This window comes from Micromys minutus (assembly GCF_963924665.1).
Source record: "Micromys minutus genome assembly, chromosome: 17".
Lineage (NCBI taxonomy): Eukaryota > Metazoa > Chordata > Mammalia > Rodentia > Muridae > Micromys > Micromys minutus.
The window spans coordinates 45,991,376-46,005,596 of record NC_137952.1 but is presented as its reverse complement, the minus strand read 5'-3'; the positions used below and the strand labels follow the sequence as shown (position 1 = coordinate 46,005,596).

General features: G+C 37.5%; 1 protein-coding gene across 11 annotated transcripts in view; it reads right to left on the bottom strand.

Annotated features, from left to right (window-relative positions):
• Window positions 1–14,221, bottom strand: part of MACROD2 (mono-ADP ribosylhydrolase 2) — a gene marked incomplete at its 3' end in the record, with an annotated part of 1,819,824 nt that overhangs the window by 1,767,580 nt on the left and 38,023 nt on the right. For all 11 annotated transcript variants that reach the window (XM_080931763.1, XM_080931769.1, XM_080931766.1 and 8 more), the window contains exon 3: window positions 9,074–9,181. In XM_080931763.1, coding sequence (XP_080787889.1) covers window positions 9,074–9,181 — 108 coding nt within the window. The remainder of the gene's footprint in view (window positions 1–9,073; window positions 9,182–14,221) is intronic.

Here is a 14,221-nt window from a genome sequence, read left to right as displayed (position 1 = left end):
TCACCCCAAGCCCCTTCAGATTATGGAGATATTACTTTAATAAGCATGGTCTTAAGAATGATTGCCACAGTTTGGCAGACATATCCAATCAATGACAGCATCATGCCTCATTGTGGGTTCCTGTCATTTCAATTATTTTTCACTGACTTTAAATGCTTTTGAAGGTGCTTCAGGGTTTGAAAATTATAAAAATCCCCATGTGTCCTTTCCTAGAGTTATATCATAGATCTTATTGATCTTGCAACCCATTCTTCATTTCTCAAATTTCTTCTTAGAAGTGATTTGTTACCAACTTTCTTCAATCTTCTTACAAAATGCAACACTTCATGCCAGTGTACAAGTAAGATCTCCCCACACTTCACCCCTACATCTTCTCTAAGCTGCAGATGCCCAGAGAAAATGAGATTCAGGAAGGTGACAACCCAGCCACTGACATCAGTCTCTCTACCATCTTCTGTTGGGTTCCTCTGTTCTGTAATTTTTTACAGGACACATTTACTTTTTAAGGATCAATATTCAATTTAACTTTTTGAGCACTATAAATAAAGTCTTCAGAAAGTAAAGAAAGTGTGTTTCTCACTCCAAAGTTATGTTAAACAAAGTCAGGTCCTTGGGCAAGTCCATTTAGTGAAGCTCATCCTTGTGAGTCAGGATATAAGGTAAATGGCAGGAAAATTCTTCCTCACTTCAGAAAACGCCACTTTAACCAGTGATGTTTAGGTGACATAATGATCTTGTTTGGAAACTTTGTGAGCGCTCAGAAGACAAAAAGTTAATAGCTCTAGAGAATGCTGTTCTTCAGTGCATTATTTCTGCTAGGGATGCCAAAAGATGTGCTATAGTCTAACAATTTCTTTGTAAGTCAAGACAGAATTATAGTCAAAGGATTATCTTACAGACTTTCTGTAGTTATTTCATTGATGAAGTTAAACCAATAGAGTATTAAGTAAAACTTCTTACATGAACAAATAAAGCTTAGTTCAGTGTCATAATTACACCATTGAACACCAGTACCATCCAAATATTTTTAGAGATGAATTAGATACAAGTAGAATAAGAAAAGAAACCTGGTTTGTGCATTTTAAATACTTATTTCTAAGTGTCCTTATAATGCTTAGCATGGGCTTTTCAACCCAGTGGTGCCAGACATGTTTCTGAATTAATTTCCACCTAGAAACCCATGGGATGAAAACTCTAACTGTGTGATAAATTAAGTTGCCAAACGAAATGGATTAGCGATCAGTGCGATGGCCTGAGAAGCTGTCAGATCCACTTTGGACTGGGATTCATCCTCTTGCTCCACCTGTTCATTAAGCACCAAACTCCTGGCAACTCCAGTGACTGATTGCACATTAACAAGCCATGTATAAGAAATGGGGAAGCTGGCCTAGTCAAGCATCCCTCCACTTATGAACGCCTTTAAACAGAATTCCCTGGTGCATTATTCTACCCTTAATCCAGGTTTTAAAAAGATTTACCTCTAGTTAAATCTTGGGTATAACAGAAATGTACCATGTCATAAAGTTTACAAGTAAATCAAACCTTGGTAAAGGTCAGTAGAAGATGAAGGCATCATATACCTTAACTGTTTCTTCAAGGTTCTAAAAATGAAATGAATGATGGAAAGATCATTGTGTTTGTGCTGACAGTTTATCAAAATAAGGAATTTAAATTTGTCTTTGTTTATAAATCAAAGACTGTGATCCTACAACTCAAGGTAAACTTAAGAAGATAGTGAAAATGCTAGCCTTCCTTTCTTCCAAAATAGCCATACTGTTCCTTATTTAACTCCAAATTTTATCAAGCACTGACAATCAAGAAGCACCAAATTTGAGCTATAAATAACAATACTTCATATAAGTGCTTTTCACTGAGCACAAGTTCATTAAAAAAAAAAATCAGTTAAGTTCCTCTGAGATCCCTACATATAATGGATGACACACTAAGGAATGTAAAGGTGGCTATGCTGCTAACACACTGCTTTCCTTACTTCCATCATACAGCCTAAGTTTTATATGAACTGGAGAATGAATTTCAAAAGTCTTCATATTTTCCTCCTTTATGCATATAAACTATGGATGTATTTCAGAAAAATTAAGTAAGCAAATAGTATAATTTTATTCAGCTGAGAAAGCAGAATTAATATCACCCAATTCTGTGGTTCACAAAAATAGCAACTCCACATGAGTTACAAATAATGAAGGAAAATAACTGAGGTAAATATTCCTCCTTTTAAAATATATTATATGTGTATGGGTATTTGCCTCTATACATGTCTACATACCATATGCATGCAGTGTCTGTGGAGCCAGAAAAGGGTACTGCAGCTTCTGGAACTAGAGTTACTGGCAACTGTGAGTCACACATAGATAGGTGTTAGGAAAAGAAACCAGTCTTCTAAAAGAGCAACCAGTGCTCTTAACAACTGAACCATCTCTTCAGCCCCCCTGCAGAAATTTTTCAGTGACAGTAATCACAGCTCAGTGCAACACTGTAGATTTATGTTAAGTCAATACATGACTGGACAGGGAGAGGAGGGGAAAAGGAGAGGAAATGAAAGAGGAGGAGTCATGGAGTAAAACAGAAGAGGAGGAGTCAGTGGAGGAGGAAGAGAAGAAGGAACAGGAACAGGAGGCTGGTTAACAGCAAGTTATAAGGAATCTCCTAGGAGGGGAATAGAGAATGTAGTGATAAATCTCCCCAATATAGATGCACAGCTTGTGTTCCTAATTAATGAGTTGTGTTTTCATTAAATGGGTTTATTTGGGTTGAAGAAGATATTGCAACAATTGGCGCCCAACATGTGGCAATTTTTTGTTTTTGTTAGTAGAAAACTTCGTTTCTTACTCAGATCTCTTACTCTCTTATAATAGAAAGCCTGAGCCTTAGTAACATAACAGATAAAAATTTATTTCTCACAGTTCTAGGAATTCAGAATTACAAGATCTGGGAAAGATCCCCCTCCTATTTTATAACATGCATAAGGCACTACATAAAGAGGTAAAGAGTAGAGAATCGAAAGCCAAGAAAGTAAACTCATTCTTAATCAGGAACCCATTCTCACTACAACAAGTCCAAATGGATCAAAAACCTCAATGTAAAACCAGACACACTAAATCTAATAGAAGAGAAAGTGGGGAAAAGCCTTGAACTCATTGGTGCAGGAGACAACTTCCTCAAAAGAACACCCATAGCTCAGTCACTAAGACCAACAATTAACAAAGGGACCTCATAAAACCAAAAGTGTCTGTAAAGCAAAGGACATGGTCAATAAGACAAAACAACAGCCTACAGATTAGGGAAAAGTCTTCATCAACCTTACATCTGACAGAAGGCTATTATCTAAAATAGATAAAGAACTCAAGAAGTTAGACACCAACAAATAACCCAATTTAAAAATGTGGTACAGAACTAAACAGAGAATTCTCAACAGAGAAATCTCTAATGGCCAAGAAACAAAGAAGTGTTCAATGTCCTTAGTCATAGGGAAATGCAAATCAAAACTACTCTGAGATTCTACCTTTGATCCATCAGAATGGCTAAGATCAAAATACTGGAAATGAGGTAGAGCAAGGGGAATACTCTTCCATTGCTGGTGGGAGTGCAAACTTGTACAACCACTCTGTAACTCAATTTGGTGGTTTCTTAGAAAATTGAAAATAGTTCTACCTGAAGACCTAGCTATACCACTCTTGGGCATATACCCAAAAGATGCTCCATTTCACAAGGATACTTACTTAACTATGTTCATGGCAGCTTTATTTGTAACATCCAGACACTGGAAACAACTCAGATGCCTCTCAACTGAAGCATGAATAAAGAAAATTGGTTCATATATATAATCTAATACTACTAATCTACTGAAGACAATGACATCACGAGTTTTGCAGGCAAATAGATGGAACTAGACAATGTCATCCTGACTGAGTTAACCCAGGCCAAAAAGGACATGAATGTATGTACTCACTTATAAGTAGATATTATCTATAAAATAAAGGATAACCATGCTACAATCCAAAGACCCAAAGAAGCTAAATAACAAGGAGGACACAAGGGAAGATGCCTAAATCTTCCTCAGAAAGGAAAATAGAATAGATATCAGAGGTGGATGGAAGGAGAAAACTGGATGGGAGAAGGAACGGAGAGGTGGGGATCAGGTGTGGGGAGAGCAGGGAAAAGAGAACAGAAATCGGTGGTGGGCAGATGGAGCATCTCTGGGACTTGCCAAATGAGTCTCTTGATAACAGCATGAATCTATTCAGGAGAATAGTCCTAATCACCTGTTAGAAGTACCACCTCTCAACAAGATTGCTTTGGAGGCTGCTGAGCAAACAAACTTAGAAGACACATTAACATCATATATAGGGATTTCTTTGGACACATAAACCCATCCTTTGGTTAAAATTAATAAAACTTTACAGCAATTCTATCTCATTATATAATTATTAAGATAAAAATTAAGCCAAAGGTACAGTATACTCTAAACAAGATTGCACAGAAGCTTTAAACTACTTCTAGGACTCATAAAATATCAACCATCAGGAGCTGGGGAGAGAGCTGAGTAGTTAAAGCACCTGGTCTTCAAACAAGAGAACTGGAGTATAGATCTTGACGACCCAAGTAAATATGGTGGGCATGGTGGCTCAACTGGAGGAAATTATCTTTAGACAATGGTAGGGCCTTGATTCAAACTCACAAAGGCCTCCACTGTAATTCAGCTATGAAGGCCTGTCAAAATCTGCAAACAGCACTTTTGTCTGCCACTTCCACAACAGATAAGTATGAGAGACTGACTCTTTAGGGCCCAAGTAGCAGAGTAGACTGCACAGGAATTTGGATCTATTGAAGAGCTGTTTCCTATTCTGGACATCTCTCAAAACTGATATGTTTCCAAGTCACTTTTAATTAAGCCAAGTGAAGAATGCACTGCGTCCAGAATCCTGTAGGTTCACTGGACATTGTGTTTCTTTGTTCGTAGGAAAGAGCAGGTACAGACACTTAATATTTCACCTTGTAAGCCTGACACCACTGGACTCCTAGAAATTTCACTGACGTAGAAGGCTATTAATTAAATTTTGGTTGAATTTATTTCCCATCCTTTGCTACGCAAATGCTTTGCCAAGGAGTTCATAGTGGTTACTACTTTTGCTTATTGGGTCCAATCAGTGTATACTGTTATTAATATAATGGACTGGCATTAAGCTTTGTGGAAGAAAAAAGTGGTCAGGATTCCTGTGAACCAAGTATTAACACAGGGCTGCAGAATGACTGTAGGTCTGAGGTAAAGACATAAAGCTGCCCTTGACAGCTGAAAGCAAAACGCCTGCTGGTTCTTACGGTAAAGTATATAGAGAAAAGCGTTTGTGAAATCAATATCTGAATACTGGGTTCCAGGAGACATGTCAGTCTGCTCAATAGCAAACCACATCTGGTGTAGCAGCGGCAATTGGAGCTGCCACTTGATTAAAAACTTGAACTGCTGTCTTCTCTGATCCATTGTTTCCTGCACATGCCTAACAGCAGAATTGTAGAGGTATGTGGTAGGAACAACTACCGTGCACCTCTCAGGTCCTCCAGGGCACCAATTTCTGTAAGAAGACAATAAAGGTAGCAGGCTAAACAGAGAAGCAACATGAAAACAGTCGTTTTGTCTGCATGTAGAGAGCAAGTGAGGTTTCCAACAAAGCACTCAGGACACTATTGTGGTACTCTGGGTAAGAAATGAAGGCCATGGATGTGAGCTCAAAGAGATGGTCATATATGTGCCAATGAAGTACAAAGAAAGTTAACATTCAAAATAGATTGTGAGGTCAGACCCCATGGGGAAAAACACAGTCACCACCTTCCTTAGAATAAAAAACAAGAACACTCTTTGCTCTTCCATGACACCCTCTTGACAAAAAGTAAAGTTTGACTTGTGCAGACAAAGTTCAATTGACAGATAGACTCTTTTTGTGATGCCAAATATATTTCCATCAATACTGCTAAGACTATATAAATATCAATTTCCCAGGTCTCATATTGTAATATAGATTACATGATAGCCCCTTTGCTGGAAGCTTGGGAAAGGTAACATAGAACTCAGATTTCGGTCTTTTCCTGAAATTTACTAGTTACTTCAAACCAATATTTAAAAATAAACCAGTCCTAAGTATGAGAACTGGAACCTATGTCTACCTGGCTCTAAACCAGCTTTAGTTGGTTTATCCTTTAGTTCCCTGCCAACTAATAAGATGCCTTCTCAACCTCTCTTATTAGAGCACACACATGGCAACTTCCTAGGAGGAAGAATAAAGAGGAACTTGTCTCAGATAACACTTAAACAAGCTTAAGGAATTTCAACAAATACTAAATTAAGAAGTTTGAAATATCAAATCCTTCCATTCAGAACTATAAAGATCAATTATTTCAATATACTAATGTGGCCAAGAAACAACGTTGGCAGTCTAGCAGAAAGTGGTGGTGGAGTCGCTCCACCGCCTCGACTGAAAGCACTACCTCTCTCTAGAGGTGGCTCTGGAGTGCTCGGTCGTGTTTCTTCATATGCCAGGAAGCTAACATCTGCGCCTCTCTGCTCGTACCAGGACAACAAGCTGCACAGCAGAGAGCTGTAAATAGAGCTGTTACCTGTACATTTCACATCTCTTTCCACCCAGAAACTACCTGATGATCCAGCCCTTCTGAACACAGCCACATTACAATCATCGCAGCCAGAGAGCTAGAAGGGGACAAGAGTTGATTCTCATGTACAGATTACAGATTAATTCATCATAATCATATACACTATGCAAAATCTATGAGAAACCTTCATATACAGAAAAAGGCAAGATAAAATGAACAAAAAATAGTGAGTTAAACATGTGTTTTATGATTAACAATACTTTATTTTATTTCAATGAAAATTACCCAATAAATATTTTATTGATTTATTGAACAAATGATTTTTAAAACCAGAGACAAACCACTTCACTTCATCAGGTCCTCGGTGCAGAATATGCCATTAGAGGTATGATAAATTCAATGGCATAAAGTCAATTTAACACGCATACAGTTTGAATACTTTTTATAAGCACAAAGTTAAGCCATTGCTTTGAGTTGTGAAACAATAAATAAAAGTGATACCATTATGTGCTTTGTGGGAAAGAAACAGTTAACAGAACCCAAGAAAAGCCACTGTTACTATCAAATAAACAAGGTGAATTCAATGTTATGTTAACAAGAAGAAAGAGCAGCAACTAGAATCATCAGCTAAAAAATTCAAAAACATGGAATGTTGGTAGTACTTTTATTAAAACTTTTAAATCTTTTAATTAATAAAACAAATAAATATGTAAATAAACTTTTAAATTTTAAATATTTTAGAATTAAAGTTCTTACATTTGTAAAAATCACTTGCTAACCACAAGAATATCTAACTGAAACTCTGTAGCAGAGTGTTCATGAGATACTTTTCATAGGCCCCAAAGACTAGAGGAAAACAACTTGAAACTGAGAGCCACAAAAACAGACAAACAGACAAACAAGGAGTCTATGTAGAAAAGAAGATCTAAACCTTTAAGGTAACAGAAGGAGGACAAAAATCAAGCCAAAAGAAGATAGCCAAATTGGGTAGAGATAAAAAAAAAAAAACCCACACTCCTTTTTAATAAAAAATGGCATCTCCAAAGGGTGACAGAAGTATCCCAGGAGAAAGGAAGCAAAGAGCCATTACAATAAAAAGAAAACTGATTATGGCAGAGCTGGTACTTTACAGAGCAAGTGACGCCCAATTCTCAAGGAAGAACAAGCTCACTAGACGTCCAGCCTTCTTGCTAGACCCCAAGAACTCGCCCCTGTGTGGAATAAGCATCTTCTAGTCTTACTCTGTTCCCCTCCAAAGCATTTTCCTACTACACTGTGTGAATTCACTCATCAACTGAGACAGCACTAGACTTATCTGAACCCTGCACTCCTGGAAAACCATGGCAGCCAGGATATCACGCCCATGCTTTCATGTTCTGGGAGACAGCTAACAGTAAATCAGCACTCTCTTACTTGGCTTACAGGAAACTCGCAAGTGATCATCTTGTAGCTTCTTCTGAGTCAGACATAGGAAGTTTAACTTCTCGTCCTGTTGTCTCATACCTAAACTTCCTGACTCCATTTCCTTTTCTCGTTGGTTAAGGCTGGGTATTCGACTCCCACAAACTTATGTATGTCTTCTCTCCTGGCTCAAAACTTTGGCATTTTGAGTCACCATGATTAATGAAAACCACTACTCACTAATGGTTCCAAGCAACCGCCTGTCTAATGCCACCATTCAGTTCCCCAGAGAAACCTCTTTCTGTGTGTTCTCATCTTCCTGTAAAGGACAAGCCAGCCCTTCTCTTCTTGAACTTTTGGATGTGTAAAGGAATCTGCAACCCAGGTCCACCATCCTCTTCCCTTAGCGTAGGGAGCCCCTGAGATTAAGACTGCATTTACTTAAGTCTACACCTTTCTGCTTGGCACCTTCAACCTACAAAGGGGGGTTACCTTCCTTTTGTTAATATTCATCTTCAGAGAATCACAACTGCTGCATCCTTCTTATATATAACTACACAAGAAAATATATAGGTGACGAGAGCAATGTAAATAGCATACTGTTATAGCTCCTTCAGTATTCCAAGAAGAAAATTAAACATTAAAGCAGGCTAGTGAATTACCATTTCATAATAAAAATAAAAACTTACAAACAAGTGAGGTTTTCAAATCAGAGAAATAATTTCTCACCATTTTCCTTTTGGTGATACAATCCAACTGTATCTTACTTGTTTACTTACACAAGAGAAACGAAAAGCTTACTCAACTACTACTTCCCACTGTGGAGGCGTAAAACCAGTCATTTACCTACTGAAATTCCTTCTGAAGAACTTTTTACAATGGTTTGTTGTTTCTCCTGCAGTCTGGTGCTCTTAACTAGATACATAAAATAAATACTCAATGCTTTCAATCACCGAGAAAGGTATTTAGACATTTCTCTACCAAGGCAGTATAGAAAATGTTTAAGATGGTAAAGGCACAGCAGAGAAAACCCGTGAAGTGAGCCACTCACCCGCATTGACGATCGCATCCACCTCTAGCAGGGTGATGTCACCTCTGTAGAGAGAAACCTTTTCACTCAAGCTTTTCTTCACCTGTGGTGCTTCCTGAGTATTTTCTTCTGTAATAACAAAAAGATACTTTAATAAAAATTCCTATTTAATCAATAACTTCCTGTATATATGCATCGGTGTCCTTGTGTTGGGGGAGGTGCATTACCATGCCATCGTGCAAGTGTGGAGGTCACAGGACCACCTTAGGCATCTGTCCTCATCTTCAACCTTGTTTTGAAACAGGGTCCCCTGCCAAGCTAACTGGACCACAGCTTCTGCATATTCTCTTGTCTCTGTTTCCATATCCCCAAATGGGCTTCCAGGCACTCAGACACATCTGATTATTTATATGGGTTCTGGGTATTCAAATTCAGGTCCTCATGTTGGAAAAGCAAGTTTTTACTCACAGATCCATTTCTCCCAGTACTAACCAACTGTTTTCTAGTCAGGACAACTATAAGAGCTAATATAAGTCACTGGGTTACAACGAAAAACTCAAATATATATAAATACCAGGGGTGTGGCTTAGTTGCTGTTTATATCCTATTTTCAATATAAATGCACTGTCTATAACAGTGGTCAGTTATGTGTTTTGAGTAACTTTGGTCAATATTCTTGGCCATTAAAAACTAACACTTCAATCCAGCTTGAAAAGTAATCTCACTATATGTAGCATTACATTATATGTACATTATATGTAATGTTAGTATTTCTGCTTTGAATCCTTGATATTGCAATGGAACGCCTACTTTATTAAATGTATTTTATATGCAAAAAACTAACACTTACCAATTTTGTTATGATAATATCTTATGAAGATAAAATTATGCTCTATTATATTCATAAGGAAAAAAAAGAGAGCAAACACATTACACAGTGAAGGGGATCGTTTCTATTTTTTTTTTTTCTTACTTAAAGAAATCTTTCAAGTGTATCTACTTGACCATTTAGTTTCAACTCTTCTAAGTCTAAGAAGTTGCCCCACCCTTAGGAGATCTAACTCTGTGACGCTGCCCTCTGCCTACCACATTACATTCACCCTTTCACTCTACAGGGCAATGTTACTGCTCGAGAGAAACAGCTCCACCCAAAACACAGAGCTAGCAAGCTGTTCTAAAACCTGACACACAGTTGAGATAAACACTAATTTAAACTGTCATTCATCTTAAGACAGAGTCAACCCACTTAAAGAAATATGAATAGATGTCATAAAATACACAAAGACTAAATACAAAAATTCTACCCCCTTGTTAAGACACTCAGATGAGCAGGCAATTTTAAAGTATTTTGAAAATAAGAAGTGATGGCGTTTGAAGCACCTAAATTACCTAAATGGTATTTGGGGCATTGTCCTGTTTGGTTTCACTCATGCCTCGAGGAGAAAAGGTTTTATTTCCTCTTACATTTACAGTCTACCATCTGGAAAGTTCAGAACAGGAACTCAAAGCAGGAAGGTGGGTGGGGCAGAAACTGAAACAGAGGCCATGCTTCTCCATGCTGCTGTCTCTGGCTTCCTTGGTAATTTTCTTAAACAGCCTAGGCGCCTTGCCTAGGAGTGGCACAACTTGAAGTGGTCTGGGCCCTCCCACATTAGTCATCAATCAAGAAAATGGTCCCAAAGACATGCCCATCTGTCAATTTAGTTGAGATTCCTAACACAGCAAAGCTGTGAGTTCCACATCCCATAAGTCACTGCTCTTAAGACTTCTAAAATTTTTAAATCATGATTCTCAGTTAAAGTTTACTAGACTGCAATAAGTACTTTATGGCTTCTGCAGACAATTCTTAAGCACCTGGATCAATGAAAATCTATAAATTACAAAAGGCTCCTCGCTGAAGCCAGGTGTCAGAAGGTATCCAGTGAACAAGGACTTCACAAAGAAAACGAAAGGTTGCATGTACGTTCATCGGCTAATTTTGTAGTTGTTGTGTTTGAATGTAAGGATAACGTTAGTTTCTTTAGAAGTTGAAATAGTCTTTCCTTTTCTATGTCTATGAAATAGTTTGCTAAGTATTGATATTGGTATTGCTTTCAAGGCCTGACAGGATTCTGTGCAGATCCTTCCGGTCCTGAAAAGTTTGAAGCTGGGAGATCTGTAGCTGCTGCACGGATCGGCTGCTTCCTGCAGATCTGTTCTCAGTATTCACCTCGTCTTGGTCTCACTTTGCCGTGACACGTGACTCTATAAAGCGTCCATTCCTGTCAGACTTTCCTGTTTAACGGAACCTAATTTTCATTTGTTCTCTCTGCTGTCACAGTCCCTCCCTGAGCCCTGTCCCCTTCTTGGGACATAAATATTGAACGCCTGCCTGAATTTCTTGATATACAGTGCCCTTCCTTTCTCTAATAGTTTTTGTCGTCTTTTTAGGGAGGCTAGTTTACTCAGTTGGTTTTCCAATGTCTTGATGTATGTAATCAGGTTGTTTGAGAACATGTTGATTTTTCTTAAGGATTCGTCTTACTAATTTTGTTGTGTATATGAGGGATGCCCATAGCGACCAGAAGAAGATGCCCAGTGTCCTAGACCTGGAGTTACAGGTGCTTGGCTGTGACCTGCTGGAAACCGAAAGTCCTTGATTTTCTTTTCTCTTCAAGAAAACAAGCATTCTAACTATGTAGCCATTTCTCCAGGAACTCGACTGTACTTAAAGCTACAAACTTCACTCCTGGGGTTGCTTCATTTTAAGTTTTGGTATATTGTGTTTTCATTTGCATTTAATTCTTGGAATATTCAATTCTTTCTTGATTTCTTCAGTGACTCGTTCATTACAAGGTCTTTTAGTCCCCATGAGTCTGTATATTTTATAGTTTCTCTTGCTATTGATTTCTAGTCTTATTAAACCTGTAGTCTGATAAAATACTAGACATTATTCCAATTCTTCCGTATTTGTTAAGATATTATTTGTGTCCTAGTTTGTGGTAAATTCTAGAGAAAGTTCCATAGGTTTCTGAGAAGAACATGTATTCTTTAGTGTTTGGGTAGAGTCTTCTATACCTGTAAGGTCCATTTGATCTGTGATGGTATTTAATCCCATTGTTTATGTTTGTGTGTGTTTGTTAAGGCAGTCTGACTGAGCTAATGATGTCAGTGGAGTATGAAGCCACTATTACAACATATTAATTAATTTGTGTCTTGATATCTCATAGAACATGTCTTTTGTGAAGGTGGATGAGCCTGTGCTCGGTGTGTTTTATGCATGATGCATTTTTAAATTTCATTAACATGTATTAACTTCAGATGACAATTTAGGCATTAAGATGTGTATTTTAGCATACTGCTACAGTCTGCTAAAAATACTTTTAATTGGAACATGACTACATAGTTTGACTTTTAGTTTAAAGATTGTATGTAATACTGGTAACTAATTCAAGTAATTCTCTACTTTAAAAATCAGTTAAAGTCATAAGGTTATACTCCAGAGGAAAGAAAAATATAATTTTTGCTTTTTTAGTAAAATGTCTAAAAATCCAGCCTACAAAAACAAAGAAACCGTGCCCGCTTCGGCAACACATATACTAAAATAGGAACGTACAGAGAAAATTAGCAAAGCAAGGATGACACTCAAATTCATGACGCGTTCCATATTTTATGTAAATTAATAAAATGACTAATAAAACAAAAAAACAATAGTGGCTCTTTCTTTCAATTATATAAAATAACTAAAAGAAACTAAGAAAAGTAACAGGATTCTAAATTTTATTCTCTTTATCAATATTCAACTTTAGAAATTTTCAATCTGCCAGTCAAGACCTACAGCATAAAGTAGATAAGAAAGTTATACCCAGAGAAAACCTCAGCAACACGGAGAGTGAGCACGCTAAGGCGCTACAGGAATACTAGGTAATTTTAAAAGAGAACAGAAAAATGTGTTATGTTTCTTATCACCCTCCCTAAAAAGGGGGATTATAATTCTAAAGTTCATTGGCCTCTACTGTCTTCTATGGTGGAACCTCCTGATTGCTGCACTCTAAGGCAGGGGGGAAGAGTATATTATATGCAAGACAAAGGAGACCTGGCTGACCACATGGCCTCAATAGTATATAAAATTAACAGAAATTAAGTCACTATCAAAAACACATGTGAGGAGAGATTATTATTAATCTAGAATCCGGACAGAATTCCTTCTCTGTATAATCTATGCCATCCAGCTGATATTTTGCGAAATATACTATACTCAAGCATCCCTCCTCACCAGGTAACCCAGAAGTGCCGCAACCAACAAAGTAGTTATGACCTGTGTTCAGAAGACTCTGTTTACTTCAATGAACATTTTAATAGGATTTTCATTATCTTGATGTTTAGGGTTTTTTTTTAAGTTCTTTACATATTCTATATACAAATGTCCTCTCAGTTACATAGCTAATAAAGACCTTTTACAATTCTGTAAAAAGAAAAGATAGACAGGGTGGGGAGGTAGGTAAGTGTCAGATTAATTATGTGGGGCGTATAGAAGAACCAGCACCAACCAGCAGGAACAGAATGAAACAGGTGAGCCAGAACCCCTACTCGGCTAACTTGTCAGAACAGGGGTGGTGTCCAAGGCCTTCTGTTATGTGCGGCCATGGCAGGGTCCAAGGAGGCCAACTACATTAAAGTAGCAGAGGTTGAATGGATCAACCAACTGTTCAGAGACTTTCTGTTCTTAATTTCTTTGCATAGCATTAGTATATGAAACAAATACCATTAATTTCCTTACTGAGACTCAGTTCTTGGTGTGCTAAATTAAACATTTAAAATTCTAAAACTCTCCACTGCACTGCTCCTACTTGTGTGAAAGTAGTATTTAATTTTCTTCCACATTTCCTTAAATATTATGGTGATAATTACTTAAACAGTACAATTATCATTCTTGGTTTCTCTTTATTCACAAATGTTCATTTATTGGTAGTAGTATAATTTATTAAATGAATTGCACTTGGAACCACAGCAGATGTTATACAACTTAAACCATACAACCAGTGTTCACCAAATGCCAAGAGAAGAAAAGTCAACGGCCTATTTAATTATTAACTAGAATTGGAAAGAAGCTGGGATAGAAACATATGCTTAAGGAAGTTCTAAAAATAACCTTGGATGAGCCAAAGCTGTGGCAATGAAAGCAGGAGA